Source organism: Pan paniscus, chromosome 19 (genome assembly GCF_029289425.2).
Source record: "Pan paniscus chromosome 19, NHGRI_mPanPan1-v2.0_pri, whole genome shotgun sequence".
NCBI classification, from domain to species: domain Eukaryota; kingdom Metazoa; phylum Chordata; class Mammalia; order Primates; family Hominidae; genus Pan; species Pan paniscus.
Genome location: NC_073268.2, coordinates 94,405,867 through 94,429,989, shown reverse-complemented (window position 1 = coordinate 94,429,989; position 24,123 = coordinate 94,405,867). Strand labels below are relative to the sequence as shown.

Below are 24,123 nucleotides of genomic sequence, written 5' to 3'. Positions count from 1 at the left end.
AAAAATGCAGAGGCCATTTCTTTTACAGCCCCAGTCCTGCTGGGTTCACCAACGTGAAACTTAGCAGGTTTCCAAGAGCGCCATCCTGCCCTGATTCTATCACCTAAAAATTCCCCTAAATCAAACTTGAGTTTTCGATGAAAATCTTCCACCATAGATCACCATGAAGCAAGCTCTTTTCTGTACCTAGAATCAGTACACATTACTGGACCCCAGATCTCTGTACTAGATGTCTGACCCCAGGAGGTCAAATCTCACCCAAGGAGTACAGGTACAGATAGAAAATCTAACACAATGCAACCTCAACTAAAGGAAGCAGTTCTAAGATTTTTTTTTTTTAAAGATCAAGTGTAAGACTCAATTAAGAAACCTATTTGCAGCCGGGCACGGTGGCTCACGCCTGTAATCCCAGCACTTTGGGAGGCCGAGGCAGGTGGATCAACTGAGGCTGGGAGTTAGAGACCAGCCTGACCAACATGGAAAAACTCTGTCTCTACTAAAAATACAAAATTAGCCGGGTGTGGTGGCTTATGTCTGTAATCCCAGCTACTCGGGAGGCTGAGGCAGGAGAATTGCTTGAACCTGGAAGGTGGAGATTGAGGTGAGCCAAGATTGCGCCATTGCACTCCAGTCTGGGCAACGAGTGAAACTCCGTCTCAAAAAAAAGAAAAGAAAACTATTTGCACACAAGAGAATTTTTTTTTTTTTGAAACAGAGTTTTGCTCTTGTTGCCTAGGCTGGAGTGCAATGGGGCAATCTTGGCTCACTGCAAACTCCACCTCCTGGGTTCAAGCGATTCTCCTGCCTCAGGGTCAGCCTCCCAAGTAGCTGGGATTACAGGCATGCACCACCATGCCCAGCTAATTTTGTATTTTTAGTAGAGACGGTTTCACCATGTTGGTCAGGCTGGTCTTAAACTCCTGACCTCAGGTGATCCACCTGCCTCGGCCTCCCAAAGTGCTGGAATTACAGGCGTGAGCCACCACACCCGGCCAAGAATTATTTATCCCCCTTTTTTTAATATTAGCAAGCCTCAGGTCAGCATGTTCTTGGCAAATGTTTATTTTAAAAGACCACTGCCTGAACAAATTGCTCCAAAGCCCACTTCATCATTTACATAACTTCAGTACTTTTCCAGAACACAGGCCCTTTGAAATGTGTGAAAAGTGTTTCGAGTGGCTCCTCTTCCCATGCCTGAGTGTTACTAAGGATTGCTTCACAGCTCTTTCTGGCAGGATGTGAGAAACGCTCTATACACAAAATCCCAGCAACGGTGATTCACTCACAGCCAGGCTTACTTAAGGAAAAGACCCCTCTGAACTCTCCGACACTCACATCCTGGGGCCGAAACCATGATATAAACAGCCTCTGGAGCTTGACCGAAGCTCCCTGAACGCACACACAGTCCCTCTTTTAACGTGTAAGTGCACGGTGGCCGGGGCTCGCCAACAAGCACGGTGTAGACGGGGAGCAAGGACTGGCCGGGCTGCGCAGGAGGCCCGCCGGCTGGACCCGGCCGATAATGGAGCACGAGCCGCCCACCCTCCCTCAAGAAGGCCAGTGAAGAAGCACATAGGTCAGGCGCCGAGCCCCGGGAGGCAGAAATGGGCCCGGAAACCGGGGAGGGACTCGCTGTGGATGCCCACGACGCTGGGGCCGGGAGTTTGAGCGCCGGGGGGCCGGGCCGCAGCCGCGAGGGCTGCACTCTCAGCCCGGCCGCCTCTCTCACCTCCTGCGCTGGCGGTCCCGGTTCCTGCCGAGGCGGTCGGACAGGCGTCCCAGGAGCGCGGCCAGCCCTGGGCGGCCAGGCAGGAGGCCCAGCAGTCGCCTCCAGAACACGGGTCCCGCCGCCGCTGCCGCCGCCACCGCCATGGAGACTCGCCGCTTCCGCTTCCGCTCCCGGCGGGCGCGAACTTTATTGACAAAGGCGAGCGCGGACACGGCGCAGGCGCGCAGGCGCGGAAGCCCTGGCTCGGGGAGGGCGGCGCTGCACGGCCCCCAAGCCTCAGTTTCCCCTCTGGGGGACACAGGCGAGGAACAGTGGTCGCGCCGCAGGAGGGGGTCGGAAGCCGGCCCGTTAAATCCGTAAGGGCGCCAGGTGGCCTGCATTCCTGCAGTCACTCGTCACAGGTCGCGGAGGAAAGGATGCGGCGCAGGGGCTCTAGCACCGTCACGCTTGGCTCCAACTCACCAGCTGTCAAAAAAGCTTTTGTTTGTTTGTTTTGAGACAGAGTCTCGGTCTGTGTCCCAGGCTGGAGTGCAGTGGCGCGATCTTGGCGCATTGCAGCCTCGACCTCCCGGCCTCAGGGGATCCTCTCAAAGTGCTGGGACCACTCCCAAAGTGCTGGGACCACCAAAGTGCCTGTGCCACCATGCCCGGCTAATTCTTTACTTTTTTGTCGAGATGGGGGTCTCACTACGTTGCCCAGGCCGGTCTCGAGCTCCTGGGCTCAAGAGATCCTCCAGCCTCAGCCTCCCAAAGTGTTGCCATTACAGACATGAGCCACCAAGCCTGGCCACTGGCTGTCAAAATTGACTCCTCGGCCGGCGCAGTGGCTCACGCCTGTAATCCCTGCACTCTGGGAGGCAGAGGTGGGTGGATCACCTGAAGTCAGGAGTTCGAGACCAGCCTGGCCAACCTGATGAAACCCCATCTCTACTAAAAATGCAAAAAATTAGCTGGGCGCAGTGGCCCGTGCCTGTAATCCCAAACTACTCAGGAGGCTGAGGCAGGATAATCGCTTGAACCCAGGAGGTGGAGGTTGCAGTGAGCCAAGATCGAACCACTGTACTCCAGCCTGGGCAACAAGAGCAAAACTCCGTCAAAAAAAAAAAAAAAAAAAAAAAAAAAAAAAAAGGACTTCTCGCTGATAAGTGAGGGAATTACTGTTTGAGGCTCTAATTGATAGGGTGTTCTTTAGACTTGTACAACACCCCTAAGGTGTTAAACTTGAACAAAGTCTGTTCTTGTACAAAGTCTTGTAACCTGGTTAACGCTGACTCACTAAGGTGCACAGAACCACGGAAAATCCCCACCAGACTGAGGGAGGAATCATTTTTCACCCTGTTAGCCCCAGAGGCTGCAGCTCCATGGCACAGAACAGCCTAAGCAAATCTGTGTGAGATGAACAGTCTTCCACCCTCCTGATATGCCCAAGTACACAGATATCACTGGCCCCTGGCAACACACAGTTCTATGCCCAAAAAGCTGACGGAGCACATCCTCATACACCAAGAACACTTTTTTTTTTTTTTTTTTTGAGGCAGGGTTTCACTCTTGTCACCCAGGCTGGAGTGCAATGGCGCAATCTTGGCTCGCTGCAACCTCTGCCTCCTGGGATCAAGAGATTTTCCTGTCTCAGCCTCCGGAATAGCTGGGATTACAGGCGTGCGCCACCACGCCTGGCTAATTTTTGTATTTTTAGTAGAGACAGGGTTTCACCATGTTGGCCAGGCTGGTCTCAAACTCCTGACCTCAAGTGATCCACCCAACTCGGCCTTCCAAAGTGCTGGGATTACAGGCGTGAGCCACCGCGCCCGGCCCAAGGACACTTTTTGCAGCTAATTTTAAAATGGAAAACTTTGTGGCATTCTGAAAGGCAGGAGAGGTGATCTCTGATCTGTAATATGCAGCTCCCTGGCTGACCCACATAGGCTGGGACCTGGAAACTGGAAAAGCTGTAGGACATAATCATAGTCTGCCGTGTTGTGAGGTTAAAATGATATGGACACGTGGGCTGGGCGCAGTGGCTCACACCTGTAATCCCAGCACTTTGGGAGGCCGAGGCGGGCAGATCATCTGAGGTCGGGAGTTCGAGACCAGCCTAACCAACATGGAGAAACCCCATCTCTACTAAAAATACAAAATTAGATGGGCATGGTGGCACATGCCTATAATCCTAGCTACTCAGGAAGGCTGAGGCAGGAGAATCGCTTGAACCCGGGAGGCGGAGGTTGCAGTGAGTCGAGATCGCGCCATTGCACTCCAGCCTGGGCAACAAGAGCGAAACTCAGTCTCAAAAAAAAAAAGATATGGACACACTGAAAAAAACACTCCAAAGTCCACTTCCACAGATTATGCAGGGAAATCAACTACACATTCCCACAAGAATGTTCATCTCAGCCTTGTTCATGATATCGGAAGTGTGGAAGCAAATCTTCAGGGTAGGGGGGTTGGTTAAATAATGATACATCAGTATGTTGGAAGACCACACAATCATAAAAATAACATGTTCTGGAAGAATATTTAATGACATTAAGTGTAAAAGCCAAATTACCAAGAAGTAGCGTAGAGACCATCTCATTTCATTAAAGGAGAGGAAGAAAGAGGAAATGCGTGTATGTACACAGAAAGACTGAAAGTAAATACCCCCAAATGTTAATGTTGGTTATTTGGTGCCATTAAGGAGTTTCCAAATTGTTGACAATCAACAAGTATTTCAGATTGGCTTAAAGTTTTCTTTTGCGTTTAGATAGCTTTACTAATACTACATGGAATTTGATTCAACCCTTCCAAGTTAGAAATGGTGAATCATCAAATTTCCTAACTTCCAGTAACTAGAATGAGGCCATCCATTGCATGGTTCCACTTTTGCACTGTTCCTGGCCCATGGTTGTTGCAGAGTAAACACTTGCTGTATGGCTACACCGTCATGCTCAGCGGTGAGCGCCGCATGGGCTATGGGAGCCTGGTTATCATCCTAGAAGGAGCTGGCAGCTTTTCTGCATGGGTGCTTTGCTGTGCGAGGTACTGAGACAAACAGCCATGGTACAGGCTCACTGGGAATTCTCAACCTTAAAGAAATGCTAGTAACAGACAGCAATATTGATAGCATGGTAAGTCACACTAATAAGTATTTACCCTAAGGATAACATCAAGGAATGACCCAGTCCCTTCTGAAACCACACATCGAGAGCCTCTGGCCTTCATGGCTAGTTTAAAACAGACAGAGCTATCACCAGAGTGAGGCAACCACGACTTTGCTGGGGACACATACATTTCGAGGTTGCAAAAATGTTAAATAATGGTTTTCAGAGATTGTGCAATTTTTAAATGATTCCATTTACAGGATGACAGCACATGCATTGCTCGTGTCAGGAGGTCTCATCTGGGCTAGTTACTGAAAACAAGTAGAGGAGATAAGACCCTCCCAGACAACAACGGTGACCCAGAGAGCCTGCCTGGGAGCACTCAGGGTGTCCCAAAGCTGCGTGGCCGGCTCTCAATCTGGGTCAGACACTACTGCTGCGGATGGGGTTTCTGGATGCCCATCTCAATGACTGCGGGCGAGAAGACATCTGTCCTCTGAGTCCCCCTCGCCCTCCTGCCCTCACCCACTGCCTTCTCGTTAGTCGCACTCGCTCCTTCCCAGACAGGAGGTGCCAGGGTTAGAAAGACAGGGTCGACGGGATTGACGGCAGATCCCATGTCTTCCCAAACGGAAAAGGAAACCCATTCATTGGAGGGAGAGTTGACGTCAAGGAGTGGTGGGCTGCTGCCCCTGAGAGTGGGGCAGCTCTCCCAGGCAGGAAACACCAGGAAATCCTGAGCCAACAGCCCATGCCTCACTGCCTGTGATTCACTCCCTCAACCGAAAATCACAGTAACACAAGAGGAAGGCCCCTCCTCCTCTAGCTTGCTTGCCGAGAGAGGGTCTCTCCCAAACACAGGGCTGTTAGCAAATTCCAAAGGGAGGAAGTGGCTGTCCGGCCCACCTTCTGCCTTCAGAGATGAGAAACTGTCCCGAGGGGCTGATCAGCTGTTTGTGAGGAGCCTGTTCTTTGTTAAAAGGAATGCAGCCTGCGTGCTGGAGATGGGATGAAACTGTAACTGCCCAATGGGTTCACCTTGCCCGCTGCCCAGACAGAACTGATTTATCAAGACAGAGGCATTGCAATGGAGAAAGAGTGATTCACGCAGAGCCCACTGTGCGGGAGACCAGAGTTTTATTATTACTCAAATCAGTCTCCCCAAGCATTCGGGGATCAGAGTTTTTAAAGAGAATTTGGCTAGTAAAGGAGCTTGGGAAGTGGGGAGTGCTGATTGGTCAGGTTGGAGATGGAATCGTAGAAGGTTGAAGTGAATTTTTCTTGCTATCTTCTATTCCTGGGTGGGATAGCAGAACTGGTTGAGCCAGATAACCGGTCTGGGTGGTGTCAGCTGATCCATGAGTGCAGGGTCTGCAAAATATCTCACGCACTGATCTGCGGTTTTCCAATAGTGATGTTATACCCAGGAGCAATTTGGGGAGGTTCAGATTCTTGGAGCCAGAGGCTGCATGACCCTAAACTGTAATTTCTAATCTTATAGCTAATTTGTTAGTCCTGCAAAGGCCGACTGGACCCCAGGCAAGAAGGGGGTCTTTTTGGGAAAGGGCTGTTGTCAATTTTGTTTCAGAGTCAAACCATGAACTGAATTCCTTCCCAAAGTTAGTTCGGCCTACACCCAGGAATCCACAAGGACAGCTTAAAGGTTAGAAGCAAGATGGGGGCTGGGTGTAGTGGCTTACACCTGTAATCCCAGTACTTTGGGAGGCCGAGGTGGTTGGATCATGAGGTCAGTAGATCGAGACCATCCTGGCTAACACGGTGAAACCCCGTCTCTACTCAAAATACAAAAAAATTAGCCAGGGGGGGTGGCACGTGCCTGTAGTCCCAGCTACCCAGGAGGCTGAGGCAGGAGAATCGCTTGAACCCGGGAGGCGGAGGTTGGAGTGAGCCGAAATCACGCCACTGTACTCCAGCCTGGGCAACAGAGCTAGACTCCATCTCAAAAAAAAAAAAAGAAGATGGAGTTGATTAGGTCCAATTTCTTTTACTGTCATAATTTCCTCAGTTACAATTTTGCGAAGACAGTTTCAGAGCCCACCTGGGAGTGGCTGCCTCCCTCTCCCTCTATTCTTCCCCTTGGTCATATGTCCAGCCTCACTGGCCTGGCCTTCTCTCAAGCCCGCGTCCTCCTCAGCATCTTTTTTGTTGTTGTTGTTGAGATAAAGTTTTGCCCTTGTCACCCAGGCTGGAGTGCAATGGCACAATCTCGGCTCACTGCAACCTCTGCCTCGGGGGTTCAAGCAATTCTCCTGCCTCAGCCTCCCTGAGTAGCTGGGATTACAGGTGCCTGCCACCACCCCCAGCTATTTTTTTCGTATTCTTAGTAGAGACAAGGTTTCACCATGTTGGCCAGGCTGATCTCGAACTCCTGACCTTGCCAAAGTACTGGGATTACAGGTGTGAGCCACCGCGCCCGGCCTTCCTCAGCATCTTTACATTTGCTCTTCCCTCTGCTCAGAAGCACCTTCCCTCGGCTCATCTCATCCTGAGCTCTGTCCAAATGTCACCCTCCCCTAGAAACAGCTTTCCAACCCGGATAACAGGATTTTAGTTTCTTCCTCTTCCTTACAGTGACCTAATCATTTGCTGTTGTGTGTTTTGTCTCTGCCCCATCAGAAGGCGAGCTCATGAATCTTTGTGTGCTCTGAGCACTGTGAATAGGATCTGGCCCCAGAACCGGGCTCCAGTGCTAGAGTGAGGAATGCACACAGGGCCAAAGGCAGTGAGCTCTGGGGCCTCCCGGCTGGAACAGGGAACCACTGTGGTCTTGCTTTTCCACCAATGGTGGGGACAAGGGTGGCCCGGCCTCCTGGGAAGACCTCTAACCTACTGTTTGCTATCAGTTTGCAAGGCTGAAAGCTCAGTCCACCTTTTGGGGCTGGCTTCCCTGAGCCCCCAGTCTCCCCACAGGCCCCAGCCCTTTTCCTGTCTTCATCCCCCTCCAACACCTCCCCAAGTTCTACTCTCCCTGCTAAGCTGTTACTCTGATCTTTCCCAACTGTCCCTGATACTGTTCCCACCAACACTAAGCCCTAACTCCAGCTCTCCCTGGCACAAGACAGACTTCTTTTCCCTCCAAGCAGGGCTCAGCATACGTTTTGGTTTTGTTTTGTTTTTTTGGAGACAGAGTCTCGCCCTGTCACTCAAACTGGAATGCAGTGGTGCAATCGCAATCTCAGCTCACTGCAACCTCCGCCTCCTGGGTTCAAGCGATTCTCCTGCCTCAGCCTCCCGAGTAGCTGGGACTACAGGTGCCCGCCACCACGTTCGGCTAATTTTTTGTATTTTTAGTAGAGACAGTATTTCACCACATTGACCAGGCTGGTCTTGATCTACTGACCTCAGGTGATCCGCCCACCCCAGCCTCCCAAAGTGCTGGGATCACAGGCATGAGCCACCAAGCCCAGCCAAGTTTTGTTTTGTTTTTTGAGACAGTCTCACTCTATCACCCGGGCTGGAATGCAGTGGCATGATCTCCGCTTACTGCAAACTCCGCCCCGAGTTTAAGAGATTCTCGGCCAGGCATGGTGGTGGCGGTGGCTCATGCCTGTAATCCCAGGACTTTGGGAGGCTGAGGCGGGTGGATCACAAGGTCAGCAGATTGAGACCATCCTGGCTAACACGGTGAAACCCCGTCTCTACTGAAAATAAAAATAATAATAAAAAATAGCCGGGAGTGGTGGTGGGCGCCTGCAGTCCCAGCTGGAGTCTGAGGCAGGAGAATGGCGTGAACCCAGGCGGCGGAGCTTGCAGTGAGCCGAGATTGTGCCACTGCACTCCAGCCTGGGTGACAGAGCGAGAGTCCATCTCAAAAAAAAAAAAAGAGAGATTCTCGTGCCTCAGCCTCCAGCGTAGCTGGGATTACAGGCATGGACCACCATGCCCAGCTAATTTTTTTGTATTTCTGTAGAGACAGGGTTTCTCCATATTGGCCAGGCTGGTCTCGAACCCCTGACTTCAAACAATCTGCCCACCTCAGCCTCCCAAAGCGCTGGGATTACAAGCATGAGCCACCGCGCCTGGCCAGCATATGTTTTCTTAAAGGGCAAATAGCAAATATTTTAGGCCAGGAGCAGTGGCTCCCGCCTGTAATCCCAACACTTTGGGAGGCCAAGTGGGAGGATGGCTTCAGACCAGGAGTTTGAGACCAGCCTGGACAACATAGTGAAACCCCATTTCTACAAAAAAAAATTTTTTTTAATGAACTCAGCCTGGTGGCTCATGCCTGTGGTCCCAGTTACTTGGGAGGCTGGGGTGGGAGGATCACTTGGGCCTGGGAGGTGGAGGCTGCAGTGAGCCGTGATCACACCACTACACTCCAGCCTAGGTGACAGAGTGACACCCTGTCTCAAAAAAGCCAAACAAACAAACAAAAAGCCCACACAAATAAATAAATAAATATGTTCTACTTTGTAGGCCAGATGGTCTCGGTGGCAACAACTCAACTCTGGTGTGAAAGCAGCCGCAGACAATTTGAATGAGCCTGGCTGTGATCCAATAAAACCTTATTTCCAAAAATCGTCCTCCAGCACGTGCCCCATAGTTTGTCAACTCCTGGGTTAGAAAAGTTTTCTGCTGTGCACAGTGGCACGTGCCTATAGTCTCAGCTACTCGGGAGGCTGAGGCACGAGGATCACCTGAGCCCAGGAATTCCGGCTGCAGTGCACTATGCCAATCAGGTGTTCGCACTAAATTCAGCATCAACATGGTGGCCTCCACCAGGTTGCCCAAGGAGGGGGGGGGGTGGTGAACCGGCCCAGGTGGGAAAAGGGACAGGTGAAAATTGTCATGCTGATCAGTAACGAGATCGCGCCTGTGAATAGCCACTTGCACTCCAGCCTGAGTGACAGAGTGAGACGCTGTGTTTTTTCTTTTTTCTTTCTGAGAGAGGGTCTCACTCAGTTGCCCAGACTGGAGTGCAGTGGCATGATCTTGGCTCACTGCAGCCCCCATCTCCTGGGCTCAAGCCATCCTCCCACCTTAGCCTTCCAAGTAGCTGGGACTACAGGTGCGCACCACCACGCCAGGCTAATTTTTGTATTTTTTCTAGAGACGGACTTTTGCCATGTTGCCCAGGCTGGTCTTGAACTCCTGAGCTCAAGCGATCCACCCATCTTGGCCTCCCAAAGTGCTGGGATTACAGGCATGAGCCACTGCACCCAGCCTGAGACCCTGTACTTAAAAAAAGAAACAACGACAAAAAACAGCTTTCCCCACAGCCGTAGCCATGTACCTGGCATGGGCTCTGCTAGACCTGTGTGGCCCTAAAACTGGAAGAGATGGGGGTTTCTGGGACTAGGGTCCTGAGCCTGTTGGAGCCGAGGGAAGGTGCAAAAGAGCCGAAAGTTGTAAGGAACAAATTTGACAAACACAGAAGCTCGAATCAGCAACCTCCCTGTGCAGGGGTGGGAGCCAGTCAAAGATTTTCCATTCATCATTTAAACTTTTCAGTGTTGAAAATCTTGTCATCTGCAAAACAAAACACCCATGCTCAATGGCTCCCTCGCCACAAAGAAGCCCAGGACGTTCTGGCATTTGATCAACAAGAAGCCAGAGCCCAGATTTCTGGAAATGCCTTTTGGGCAGAGCATCCTGGTTTGTTTCTCTGTCACCAGTGAGAGATAAAAGCAGCTCTAGGTTTCAGGGGAATCTCAGCCTTTTGTGGCATGGCGGGTCGCCAGCGCCATCCGAGCAAGGAGCTGCAGGCCTCGAGATCCAGCAGCCCACAGGGTGGGGAACCCAGTGATGTCCCAGGGAATCCCAGGGTCCCCCGCCCCGCAGCTTCTCCCTGCCCAGTCCCCACAGTGAAGTAGAGGAAGAGGCCAAGCATACCTGCTTAAGATGAGGTCCAAGAGGGAAGGGCCAGTGGGGCAGGAAGAGCTGGACTCCTCCTCCTGGCCAGGCTTGATTTATTTCCAGTCTCCTCGAATTTAGGAAAGAGACTCAAAATAAATGCCCCAAAGTCCGTAGCCTTCCTTGCCCTTTAGCTTGGGAGAGGCAGAGGTCAGGCTGAGTTGCTGCCTCAATGCCTGCAGACCCTGGCAGGGAAGGGAAGGAAGGGGAGGGTGGTCACCCTGGAGGGTGGGCCTGTGCTGACCTGGGGAGCCCATGCCCCACCTGAAAGGCCAACGGGGATGTGCCAGAACGTGGTCCACTGCTACCAGAGTGTCCCGTTTTTCTAAGGAAAGCTCCAGATTCAAATGTAGATGTGAAATTTCCAGATTTTTTTAATGTTGTCTCAAAAATTGTTTTAATTCTGTATAGGCCACACAGCTACTGCGTCTACAGACTACATTCAGCCGTGCACACGCCACCACTCTGCATCTTTTTTTTTTTTTTTTTTGGCTGCTTCTTGCAGAGCAGGGCTAATTCATAGGCATTGTGCCCACAGTAGCCTGCATCTTCTGGTCTGTAAAAAAGAAAAGAAAAAAAAAAATGCCCCAGGTGGCACAGGAAGCCAGGGAATAGGAGGGGAAGACTCTGGCTCACCTGATTGCACTTTTTGAATGCTGACCTATGGGGCTGTCTTACGTATTCACAAACTATGTTTTCAATTTGCAAAGTTCCACAAATGCCTGAACCACCTCCCACAGGTAGAATTAAATGGGTTCTTTTCTCTCTTTTTTTTTTTTTTTTTTTTGAGACAGTCTCACTCTGTCCCCCGGGCTGGAATGCAGTGGCACTATCTCAGCTCCGCTGCAGCCTCTGCCTCCCCGATTCAAGAGATTCTTCCACCTCAGCCTCCTGAGTAGCTGGGACTACAGGTGCGCGCCACCACTCCCGGCTAATTTTTGTATTTTTAGTAGAGAAGGGGTCTCACCATGTTGGCCAGGCTGGTCTTAAACTCCTGACCTCACGTGATCCACCTGCCTCGGCCTTTCAAAGTGCTGGGATTACAGGCGTGAGGCACTCCTCCTGGCGAAGTGGGGTCTTCTTAGCTCAGCTCACAGCCACTTCAGCTTGAGCTGGAAGCAGGGGGCTAAGGCCTTTGGGGAGTGAGAGGGAGAGTGAAGTAGAAGTGAATGGGAAAAGACAGTGGGCAGCAGAGGCCCGGGCATGTGGCACCAGGAGAATGCCTGTCCCACCAGCAGGCCCTCCCTGCCTCTGCCAGCTCTCCGTCCTCCCCTCCCCTGTGTATGCCACCGAGTGGCCTGGAGGGAGGCCAGACGAGCCTGTGTGTAGGGAAAGCCTGGGAGTCTAGTCAACCAACCTGGGCACCAGCTGGAGCTCTGCCACGATCTGACTGGGAGACCTCGCACCGGGCAGGGACCTCTCTAGACCTCAGCTTCCCATCAGCCTACATGTGTTACTTCTTCAGGGAATCCCCCTTGGTTGTCCCCCCAATAGATTAGGTCTCCCCATAATAGGCTCACATAGCTCCTGGGACTTCTTCATAGTATGCAGCACAGTCAAAATTAATCAATCCCGATATAATTCTGGAAGAATCTTGTCCTTCTGGAAAAACATCTAAGCTCCATGAGATCCGAGACTGATAAATTTCTGGCACCTAACTCAATCCCTGACACATAGTAGGTGCTCAATAAATATCTACTCAAGGCCAGGTGTAGTGGCTCATGCCTGTAATCCCAGCACTTTGGGAGGCTGAGGTGGATGGATCAGAAGGTCAGGAGGCTGGCCAATATGGTGAAACCCCGTCTCTACTAAAAAATACAAAAATTAGCCGGGCGTGGTGGCGGACGCCTGTAGTCCCAGCTACTCAGGAGGCTGAGGCAGGAGAATCGCTTGAACCGGGAGGCAGAGGTTGCAGTGAGCCAAGATTGTGTGTGCCACTGCACTCCAGCCTGGGTGACAGAGCAAGACTCTGTCTCAAATAAATAAATAAATAAATAACTATTCAAGGAATAAATGGTAGTATAAAATAAGTGTTATGGCTGGGCACAGTGGCTCACGCCTGTGATCCTAGCATTTTGGGAGAGCGAGGCCAGTGGATTGCCTGAGCTCAGGAGTTCGAGACAAGTCTGGGCAACATGGCAAACACCGTCTCTACCTAAAAATACAAAAAATTAACCAGGCGTGGTGGTGTGCACCTGTAATCCCAGCTACTCAGGAGGCTGAGGCAGAAGAATCGCTTGAACCCCAGAGGCAAAGGTTGCAGTGAGCTGAGATTGCGCCCCTGCACTCCAGCCTGGGCAACAGAGTGATACTGTGTCAAACAAAAAACAAGTGTTGCAGGGGCAAGAAGTGACTCCAGGCAGGTCCTGCAGCCCCCAGGGGCCTGACCCTCCACCAGCATTTTGTTTGCAATTATCGGGGGAGTGGCTGTTGGGGGAGTATGAAACCTGGGAAGGGGCAGTTCACGTGCTCCAGGTTAAGAAACTCTGAACAACACCAGCCTAAGGCCCAGTGAGTACAGTGCCGTCAAGGGGGAGGGAGTTAGGAACACGTGGGGATAGCTGCCCCAGTTTCACCTTAGATGCCTTACAGTCTCACCTTCTTGTCCTTGGTGGAGGCTCCAACCCCACTTCTTCTAGCCCACTTCTCTGCCTTCAAAGTTGGTTCAGGATCTTGGGAGCCAGAGAGAGGGTATTATTTTCTTTTTTCTTTTTCTTTTACTTTTTTCTTTTTTTTGAGACGGAGTTTTGCTCTTGTCGCCCAGGCTGGAGCGCAATGGCACAATCTCAGCTCACTGTAAATCTCCACCTCCCAGTTTTAAGCGATTCTCCTGCCTCAGTCTCCTGAGGGGCTAGGATTACAGGCATGCACCACTGCGCCCAGCTAATTTTGTATTTTTAGTAGAGACAGGGTTTCACCATGTTGGCCAGGCTGGTCTGGAACTCCTGACCTCAGGTGATCCACCAGCCTTGGCCTCCCAAAGTGCTGGGATTACGGGCGTGAGCCACCACACCCAGCCTATCATTTTCTATTTGAACTTGCCCAAGAATCAGTGCACGGCACAGTGCATACCAGGTGTGCTTCACACTGCGGAGGAGGCAGGGACTTCCCAGAGGGTGAGAGGCTCAGAAGGAAGACTGCGTCCGGGCTGCAGGAGCTTGACCAGAGGCTGCAGGCACACCATGGTCATGAGGAGCACCTGCCCCAGAGCCCCAGGAGAGTCAGGGCACCCGACCGTGACCACTTGGCTCCAGCAGCCAGCCCAACTGCAGTATTGCAGGGCGAGCCGAACAGCTGCACTCAGCTGGTCCCCCACCAGCTCCTGCCTCTCCAAGGGCGCCTGGGCCCAGGACATCCCAAGAGGCACGTCTCCCAGAGACAGCATGGCCTCCTCGCCCCCTCCCGGGCTCTCCCCCTCCTGGGCACTGCCTCGTCTGCATTGCCGCCCAGATGGTTCACCACAGCCTCACTTCCCAGAACTGCCCTGCTGCCCTGATGTCTGTTCCCGCAGCTGCTTCAGGGCAAATAAAAACTCTTCCCACCCCAGCCTCGGACAGAGCAGCATTTGTCGGTTTGGGGTCAGAGGAGATATTGGCTAGGAGCTAACTCCTCACTCCCCACCCTCCAACTCCAAACTTGTAGCAGATGTGGATTCCTTTTTGACAAAGTGGGAAGAAACTTTCCTCCTCTTCTCACTGCGCCCCCAACATTTCATCCTCTCTGCACCCTCCTAGAGTCACCCCCCACTTACCCACTCTCACCCTCTCAACACTTCCCAGGGCCCCTCTGTGGGTGGAGGAATGGGCCCCCCAGGGCAGGGGTCCTGGCACTCAGGCCCAGCTCAATCCCCAGAGGGAACGAGGAATCCGAGAAGGCGGGCAGTGGGTAGGTGGGTGGGTCCCTCAAGTGTTTTCTTTCCCCTCCCCTCCTCGAAGTTTTTCTGGGAAATGCCAGAGGCCGGCTGGGCCTGGAATGTCAGGCTTGAAAGAAACTCCTCCACTGCCTCTTAGACATCGGAGCCACAAACCTTTTTATTAGCTCCGGGGCCCCTCCTGGTGGGAACAAAGGCCTGCAAACAGGAATGCCATTGTCCCTGCCTCCCTTGGCCCGCCCCTATGCGAAGCAGGAAAGAGAGGGCTCAGGGTCAACCTGGTCTGAGACCTGTGAACTCTTCCCCTGCTCCGGAAAGGTCATCTGGGCCATAGTCCTGCAGGCTGCAAGGTTAGTCCCACAGGCCATCCCAGTGGGTAAGAAAAGAAGCCAGGGCTGCAGCCGAGGAGGGCTGGGGTGCGGCAGAGCTGAGCACCCCAGGTAGCCCAGCCCTAGGTTCCAGGCCTCAGCCCTGGGAGAGCCACACTGGAGCAGCAGGCAGGGCTTCCAGGAGGTCAGATGAGAGACAGGTCCCCCACCATCTCCTCCAAATTGGCCAAGAGAAAGGGGGACAGAAAAGAAGAGGCCGCCCTGCCTCCTCCCCTGGCCTCTAGACACCAACGCCGGACCTGAAGCTCTAGAAGGGAGGGAAGCTGATTGATTTCCCCACCGTGTATCCCCAGGTGTGGCAGGCTAGCTCACAGGCAGAAGACGCACAGTCAACGGCAGGCACTGGGCAGTCCAGCCCCAGCTGCCTCCTTGCGCTGTAGAATGCCCAGCAGTGTTAAAGACGGGGAGGCCTTGGGTTTGGCATTTAGCAACGCTGTGGTCTGAGGCCGGCATCCCGACCCGTCTACTGCAGATGCAGCCACCAACAATGGCAACCTCAGCATCCGCCCCCGGGTCGGCGAGCCTGTGTTCACCAAGCCATGCCACGGCTTCCCGCGACCACCCCGCGGCGCCAGGTTTCCTTCCCATCCATGAGATTTGGGGAAGGGCTCAGCATCTGTCACACACCATGAGTAAGTGGAGCCCTACAGGCAGCTGAAACCACTGTGTACTTCCCCTCCATCATGAATGAATATCTTTATTATCTTTATGACCAAGCACCTTTGCCTGGAAATGGGATTGTGACTTCGCAGAAATTCTGCAAAGGGAGAGATTAGGAAAAGGCAAAAGTCTCCTAAATCCCTTAGACGGGAAATCAGGAGGGCAGAGCAGAGGGGCCAGATCTCCCCTCGACCCCCCCAGCAGAGGGAAGATAAGAGCAAGCAAGCCTGCGACTCTCTGGCTCTGGCTTCTCTCAGCCGGGGTCCCTGCCTGGAAGCAGCTCTGGAGTGTACCCTGTAAAGGCCCAGGTGTCTCCACCCACATTTTCAGAAACGTTTTCGTCTTCATTCCTTTGTCTTCAGATTAACAGGCCTCTAATCTCCAGCGAACCATGGATGGGGCTTCCCAGCACTCACACCCTCTATCCCATCTGTATAGCTCCTGAGCCCTGCATGGAAAACCAAAAAGTACTCTAGAAGAAAGCAGGTTGTGGTCTCTAAAAACAATGGAAAGAAGTCAACATCATCCTTGACTTAGAGATTCAGTCTACGTACCAGGTTCCAGTCTTAAAAAGAAAAAAAAAATCAAATATAGTCTGTTTCCCCAAGATCCTCACTGGAGATATAGTCAGAACATTTTGGTTAATGCAAAAAGAGCTACCTGGAAGTTTAGAGTGCCTGCCTTTTTCCGTTTTTTTTTTTTTTTGGAGACAGAGTCTCACTCTGTCTTCCAGGCTGGAATGCTGCGGCACAATCATAGCTCACCGCAGGCTCTACCTGCTGGGCTCATGCGATCCTCCCACCTCAGCCTCCTGAGTAGCTGGGACCACAGGCGCGCACCACCATGCCCGGCTAATTTTTAAAATTTTTTGTAGAGATGGAGTCTCCACTATGTTGCCCAAGCTGGTCTCAAACTCCTGAGCTCAAGCAATCCTCCCACCTCGGCCTCCCAAAGTGCTGGGATTACTGGCACGTGCCACCACGCCCAGCCCGTCTGCCAAATTTTAAAGGAAAAGTAGAAATCAGCCAAGGTGTGGAAGGTAGTTCCCTCCTTGTCCCCAGACAGGGAAGCAAATGTACAGAAACCCAGGACTGAGGAACGTTACCTTCTGGACAGCTTGGAGCTCTATGTAGCTAGAGCACGAGGCACCAGTCGCTGAGGCAGTGGCAGCCGATGAAACTGACACGGAGCAGCGTGGGACACACACTGCACCGAGGAGTCTGGATTCATCCAGAAAGTGATGGGAAACCATGGGAGAGATTAGAATGCCAATCCCTAATCTCATGCCCGTAATCCCAGCACTTTGGGAGGCCAAGGCAGGCGGATCACCTGAGGTCAGGAGTTCGAGACCAGCCTGGCCAACATAGCGAAACCCTGTCTCTACTAAAAATACAAAAAAAGTAGCCAGGCATGGTGGCACATGCCTGTAATCCCAAGTACTCGGGAGGCTGAGGCAAGAGAATCACTTAAACCCGGGAGGTGGAGGTTGCAGTGAGCCGAGATGGCACCACTGCACTCCAGCCTGGGTGACAGGTGGGACTCCGTCTCAAAAAAAAAAAAAAAAAAGAAGCTTGGTGGCTGGCTGACCTGTTTTAAGACAAGCAGCTTTTTGGAATGTATCTTCCATAGGAGATGTACGGTTCCCCAAAACAAGGCAGCTTACATCCATAGCCAACCCTATGAGCCCAAGCTGCAGCAGCTCAGCTCACTCCTCCCTGTCCTCAAAGCCTCCCCAGTGCTTTCAAAATCATGACAGTTAATATGCATTGAGCACTTCCTATGTGCAAGGCACCACTCTAAGCATTTTGCATGTGGGAGCTCCAGACAACTCAGTGAGGTAGGTACTACTCTCCAACCATTTTACAAATAAGGAAACTGAGGCACAGCTGGTAAGGCAGATTGCCTAAAGTCACACAGCTACTGGGTGATAGAGCCCGAACAGCAGTTGGATCTCCTGCTGAGATGAGCAGGCAGGGAGCCCTGCACCTCCCACCTCACTCATCACCTGGGGGCTCCATGCCGATTGCCTCGGCCATCTCCCCCTGCAGGATTCACCCAGCACTTCTGTCTTCCAGCACTTTGCCCTGTGCCTGGCAAAAGCAGGCTCTCAGCAAAGGTTTATGGAATGGATGAATGAACTTGACTTGTGTCAGAGCATTGTAATTTACAAAGCACTTTCTCATCCATTACCTCAAGGGCTATTCCTTGAGTCTTCTTTGTCTTCCACTGGGCTCTACCCAGAAGTGTATGGTCATGCAGCCACGTAACACTGAATGGATGAGAAAAAGAATGAACTGATTACAGAGAGAAGGAGAATCCATTTCATTACCCTGCAAGCATTGTGAGGGCAAAGACCAGGTCCTACTCATCATTATATATCAATGCCCAGCCCAGTGCCTGGTGCATGGAGCTCAATATTTGTGAAATGTGTTGAATAAACCAGTTTCCTCCTCTGCTCTCCTAATAGGCTGGAGGGAGAGTTGAACTAACTGGGTTGCTTCTATTTCTATCACGCTTTGATGTGCAGAATCTTTTTTTTTTTTTTAATTTCAAATCTCTTATGGCAAAAGGTTCTTTTTCTTTCTTCCTTTTCTTTTTTTTTTTTTTTTGAGACAGAGCTCTGTCGCCAGGCTGGAGTGCAATGGCGCGATCTCGGCTCACCGCAACCTCTGACTCCCTGGTTCAAGCGATTCTCCTGCCTCAGCCTCTCAAGTAGCTGGGATTACAAGCATGTGCCACCACACTCAGCTAATTTTTGTATTTTTAGCAGAGACGAGGTTTCACCATGTTGGCCAGGATGGTCTCGATCTCCTGACCTCGTGATCCACCCGCCTCAGCCTCCCAAAGTGCTGGGATTACAGGCATGAGCCACCATGCCCGGCCCTTTTTATTTTATTTTATTATTTTTTTTTAACAGGGTCTCACTCTGTTGCCCAGACTAAAGTGCAGTGGCACGATCATGGCTCACCGCAGCCTTGACCTCCCTGACTCAAGCGATCCTTCCACCTCGGCCTCCCAAGTAGCTGGGACTACAGGCACAGGCCACCACTCCTAGCTAACTTTTTTCTATTTTTTGCAGAGATGGGGGTGCTCACTTTGCTGCCCAGGCTGGTCTTGAATGCCTATGCTCAAGTGATCCTCTCGCCTCCGCCTGCCAAAGGGAAGGAAAAGGTTCTGGCTCCAGTTTTACAGGTGGCAAAACGGAAGCCCAGAGAAACTGTGTGTCTTGTCCAAATCTCACTGAGTCCCCAGCACATGCTGGGGAGAGGTGATGGCACGGACTGAGGATACAGTGGCAAAGGCAGTGCGCACCTATCAATTCCAGGGCCGGCAAAAGGGCCAGTTCTGGGTTCTGGCATCCCAAGCTCCCTGTCCCTGGCGGCAGTCTCTTCCTTGCCTTTCACCACCTCATTATCCTGGTATCTAGGAAGAGCGCAGGGCCCCAGGCCCACAGCGTCTGCATCCCGAGAGGTGAAAATCTAAATGCCACGGAGGCAGCTCTCGGGTGTCTCCAGCACCACACAGCCCATTTGGGGACAAGATGACAAAACTTGCCATCCTTCATAAGGCTGGCCCCGGGTCTCCAAGCCCAAACTATCTACATCAGTGCCAACGTGACCAACAGCAAAGCAATCTTTCACCTCAATCACTTCCTCTCCTCCCCTCTACCCCCTCCCCGCCAGTGATCAAGTCCTCCCCCCACCCCAAGAGAGGCAGGGGGTCACATTCCAGGGGGTGTGGGCCATCTGGCAGTAGCCTGAACCCCTGAAAACTGCTTTCCGGAGATTCTCTCCTGCTAGAATTTTATTCCCAGGTCTGACCCCAGCCTGGGGTGTGAATTCCCCCTTCTCGGCCACCTTTCCAGCTCCGGAGACAGCCATTCCCGCAGACCCCTGGCGTGCCTATTCCAAGGCCTGGGCCGCGCAGCACCAAACTGCACTCCCCTAGGAGACCCCAGGGCGCCCTCTGGCGGACGCGGGCCGTAGGTTGGGGCCATCGTTCCACCTCGAGCTCTCCAGCCCGGCCGAGAGCACCTGGCCCAACCCACACCGGACCAACCAGGTTTGCAGACCCCAGTGCATGAAAGCGTCTTCATAGGGGAGGGGAGGGGGGCTCCACACTCGCGTCAGGGTTGGCAAAGAACCTGGCAGTGGGCCGAGGCTGGGTAGCTGCCACGAAGGGGCGTCCCCTGCAGCCCTGGGTCTCCCCTCTGGAATCTGCCCGCAGGTGACTGTCGCACGTCTCCAACCTCCGGCTCCCGGGTCTGACCCCAGCCCCGCTGCCTGGCTGTGGGGTAGCCCCACTTCCCTTTCGGCTGGCCCGGGCCGCCTGACCCGCAGTTGGGCCCTCGGGGAGGCCCGGGTGGCGGCGAGGGGGTGTCCCCGCGGGGTCCGGGAAAAGGGGAAGGGGAACCGGGAGGCTCTCCAGGTCGGCCTCCTAGAACTGCCCGCTCTCCCGAAGCGGCGCCCCCGCCTCTGCCAGAAATTAGCCTTCTTAGAAGGGAGGGGGGTGGGGGGAAAGTGTGAATGAGAAGTTGGGGGCGGAGCGCGCGGCGGGGAGGGGCCGCTGCCAGGAACGCGCCGCCGGGGCTGGCGCCGCGCCCACCGGCCGCCTCGGCCGCCTCTCGTCGCGCTTTGTCTCCGCGCGCGTCCCTCCCGGTCCCTGCCCCTGCTCGCGGCCCGCCCTCGGCGCCCGCGGCCCCTCCCTCACCCTCCGCGCTCAGCCTTTCTCTGCTGCGAGTAGTGACTAAACATTACAAGAAGGCCGGCCGCGCAGTTCCAGGAATCGGGGGGCGGGGCGCGGCGGCCGCCTATATACCCGCGAGCGCGGCCTCCGCGGCGGCTCCGACTTGGACTCCCTGCTCCGCTGCCGCCGCTTCGGCCCCGCACGCAGCCAGCCGCCTGCCGCCCGCCCGGTCCAGCTCCCGCCGCGGCCCCTTGCCGCGGTCCCTCTCCTGGTCCCCTCCCGGTTGGTCCGGGGGTGCGCAGGGGGCAGGGCGGGCGCCCAGGGGAAGCTCGAGGGACGCGCGCGCGAAGGCTCCTTTGTGGACTTCACGGCCGCCAACATCTGGGCGCAGCGCGGGCCACCGCTGGCCGTCTCGCCGCCGCGTCGCCTTGGGGACCCGAGGGGGCTCAGCCCCAAGGACGGAGACTTCGATTCGGGACCAGGTAGGAAGGAGGAGCGCGGCGTGGGGAGGGGTCTCGCTCAGTCCCGGGAGCTTTTCCCGGTTTCCCCTCCCCTTCCCGGGTCATTCCCGGCAGGGAGGTGACGAGGTAGGGGCAGAGCGGATGGAAGCCGGAGATCCCAGGTTCCCGGAATACTCCGGCTGGGGCCTTCGGGCTTCTCCTGTCCCCTCCCTACCCCCGTGCCTCGGGTTTCTCCCTCCGTCCACACCGCCCGGGGCTACTGGACTGAGCGGCGCCCAGGCAGTCCCGGGGGCCCTTCTCCTGCTCCCCACCCGGCCACACTCCTGGAGACCTAACTTCCGCGCGCGAGTTTCCCACGCTGCGCCCTTGCAGTGCGCGCCTGGGAAGGGGCTGCCCGGGGCCACCCTGCCGGCAGGGGCGGGAGCCGTGCGGGCTCCGTGAGGCGCCTGGATCGGAGCGCGGGCCCAGGAGAGGGCCCCCGGGGCAGTGGGTGCCCCAGTCGCTCGGCGAAGGCAGGGGAGCCGGGGCGGGCCGGGCGCGCTGGAGGGTTCCGGGCACTCACGCGCTCGCGCCTTCCTCTCCGCAGCCCCCCGGGATGCGGTAGCGGCCGCTGTGCGGAGGCCGCGAAGCAGCTGCAGCCGCCGCCGCGCAGATCCACGCTGGCTCCGTGCGCCATGGTCACCCACAGCAAGTTTCCCGCCGCCGGGATGAGCCGCCCCCTGGACACCAGCCTGCGCCTCAAGACCTTCAGCTCCAAGAGCGAGTACCAGCTGGTGGTGAACGCAGTGCGCAAGCTGCAGGAGAGCGGCTTCTACTGGAGCGCAGTGACCGGCGGCGAGGCGAACCTGCTGCTCAGTGCCGAGCCCGCCGGCACCTTTCTGATCCGCGACAGCTCGGACCAGCGCCACTTCTTCACGCTCAGCGTCAAGACCCAGTCTGGGACCAAGAACCTGCGCATCCAGTGTGAGGGGGGCAGCTTCTCTCTGCAGAGCGATCCCCGGAGCACGCAGCCCGTGCCCCGCTTCGACTGCGTGCTCAAGCTGGTGCACCACTACATGCCGCCCCCTGGAGCCCCCTCCTTCCCCTCGCCACCTACTGAACCCTCCTCCGAGGTGCCCGAGCAGCCGTCTGCCCAGCCACTCCCTGGGAGTCCCCCCAGAAGAGCCTATTACATCTACTCCGGGGGCGAGAAGATCCCCCTGGTGTTGAGCCGGCCCCTCTCCTCCAACGTGGCCACTCTTCAGCATCTCTGTCGGAAGACCGTCAACGGCCACCTGGACTCCTATGAGAAAGTCACCCAGCTGCCGGGGCCCATTCGGGAGTTCCTGGACCAGTACGATGCCCCGCTTTAAGGGGTAAAGGGCGCAAAGGGCATGGGTCGGGAGAGGGGACGCAGGCCCCTCTCCTCCGTGGCACATGGCACAAGCACAAGAAGCCAACCAGGAGAGAGTCCTGTAGCTCTGGGGGGAAAGAGGGCGGACAGGCCCCTCCCTCTGCCCTCTCCCTGCAGAATGTGGCAGGCGGACCTGGAATGTGTTGGAGGGAAGGGGGAGTACCACCTGAGTCTCCAGCTTCTCCGGAGGAGCCAGCTGTCCTGGTGGGACGATAGCAACCACAAGTGGATTCTCCTTCAATTCCTCAGCTTCCCCTCTGCCTCCAAACAGGGGACACTTTGGGAATGCTGAACTAATGAGAACTGCCAGGGAATCTTCAAACTTTCCAACGGAACTTGTTTGCTCTTTGATTTGGTTTAAACCTGAGCTGGTTGTGGAGCCTGGGAAAGGTGGAAGAGAGAGAAGTCCTGAGGGCCCCAGGGCTGCGGGCTGGCTAAGGAAATGGTCACACCCCCCGCCCACCCCAGGCGAGGATCCTGGTGACATGCTCCTCTCCCTGGCTCCGGGGAGAAGGGCTTGGGGTGACCTGGAGGGAACCATCCTGGTGCCCCACATCCTCTCCTCCGGGACAGTCACCGAAAACACAGGTTCCAAAGTCTACCTGGTGCCTGAGAGCCCAGGGCCCTTCTTCCGTTTTAAGGGGGAAGCAACATTTGGAGGGGATGGATGGGCTGGTCAGCTGGTCTCCTTTTCCTACTCATACTATACCTTCGTGTACCTGGGTGGATGGAGCTGGAGGATGGAGGAGACGGAACATCTTTCACCTCAGGCTCCTGGTAGAGAAGACAGGGGATTCTACTCTGTGCCTCCTGACTATGTCTGGCTAAGAGATTCGCCTTAAATGCTCCCTGTCCCATGGAGAGGGACCCAGCATAGGAAAGCCACATACTCAGCCTGGATGGGTGGAGAGGCTGAGGGACTCACTGGAGGGCACCAAGCCAGCCCACAGCCAGGGAAGTGGGGAGGGGGGGGCGGAAACCCATGCCTCCCAGCTGAGCACTGGGAATGTCAGCCCAGTAAGTATTGGCCAGTCAGGCGCCTCGTGGTCAGAGCAGAGCCACCAGGTCCCACTGCCCCGAGCCCTGCACAGCCCTCCCTCCTGCCTGGGTGGGGGAGGCTGGAGGTCATTGGAGAGGCTGGACTGCTGCCACCCCGGGTGCTCCCGCTCTGCCATAGCACTGATCAGTGACAATTTACAGGAATGTAGCAGCGATGGAATTACCTGGAACAGTTTTTTGTTTTTGTTTTTGTTTTTGTGGGGGGGGGGGGCAACTAAACAAACACAAAGTATTCTGTGTCAGGTATTGGGCTGGACAGGGCAGTTGTGTGTTGGGGTGGTTTTTTTCTCTATTTTTTTGTTCGTTTCTTGTTTTTTAATAATGTTTACAATCTGCCTCAATCACTCTGTCTTTTATAAAGATTCCACCTCCAGTCCTCTCTCGTCCCCCCTACTCAGGCCCTTGAGGCTATTAGGAGATGCTTGAAGAACTCAACAAAATCCCAATCCAAGTCAAACTTTGCACATATTTATATTTATATTCAGAAAAGAAACATTTCAGTAATTTATAATAAAGAGCACTATTTTTTAATGAAAAACATGACTTGAGCCTTTTCTCCACCCCTGCCCCCCCGCCCCCCGCCCCGTGCCTTGCTTTCTCTTTCACCCACACCCACACTCTGCATCGGAGAGGAGGAAGAGAGCCGCAGAAGGTGGAATCGAATACGTCTCAGCCTTACGTCAGCACGCCTGCCTCGTGTGTCACTGACAAGCTAAGGCAGCCACCTAGACTTACCGAGAGGGGTAATTCCTGCAAGTCTGATTCAGATCTGACCAGAATATGCAAAGCAAGTTCGAAGGAAGCGCTTCAAAGGGCTTGCAGGGAGCAAGCTGAGCTGTGGTCAAAGCTTTTAGAGGCTCCAGGCTATTAGAGGCGCTCTGGTTCCTTGGCAGGGAGTCGTTCCGAGAAAGCCCAGACATG

At 54.3% G+C, this 24,123-nt stretch overlaps 2 protein-coding genes and 1 long non-coding RNA gene across 5 annotated transcripts in view; 1 reads left to right on the top strand and 2 right to left on the bottom strand.

The window, feature by feature from the left end:
- PGS1 (phosphatidylglycerophosphate synthase 1) overlaps positions 1-3,001 on the bottom strand; it is a 46,522-nt gene extending 43,521 nt beyond the window's left edge. Inside the window, exon 1 of one of the 3 annotated variants that reach the window (XR_010110726.1) lies at positions 1,730-3,001. Coding sequence is in view for 2 of the 3 variants with exons in the window: in XM_008971539.7 (XP_008969787.4) it covers positions 1,730-2,109 (380 nt within the window). In the remaining variant the exon portion in view is untranslated. The remainder of the gene's footprint in view (positions 1-1,729) is intronic. The other 2 variants (XM_008971539.7, XM_003818270.6) reach the window with 2 other exon arrangements.
- A 12,621-nt stretch (positions 3,002-15,622) lies between these two features.
- Positions 15,623-20,070, bottom strand: LOC112437585 (uncharacterized). Its single transcript, XR_004667391.3, has 3 exons — positions 19,748-20,070; positions 17,794-17,872; positions 15,623-16,051 (listed from the first exon to the last, which is right to left on the bottom strand). It is a non-coding gene; the product is annotated as an uncharacterized LOC112437585 (long non-coding RNA).
- A 376-nt stretch (positions 20,071-20,446) lies between these two features.
- On the top strand, positions 20,447-23,740 carry SOCS3 (suppressor of cytokine signaling 3). The gene is made up of 2 exons (XM_003818272.7): positions 20,447-20,771; positions 21,337-23,740. Exon 2 carries the CDS (start codon positions 21,425-21,427, stop codon positions 22,100-22,102), a length of 678 nt encoding a protein of 225 aa, XP_003818320.1. The 5' UTR covers positions 20,447-20,771; positions 21,337-21,424; the 3' UTR covers positions 22,103-23,740.
- Positions 23,741-24,123: the final 383 nt, after the last annotated feature.

Coding starts and splice junctions, on each gene's coding strand:
- SOCS3 (XM_003818272.7), top strand. CDS start 21,425: ATGGTCACCCACAGCAAGTTTCCCGCCGCCGGGATGAGCCGCCCCCTG.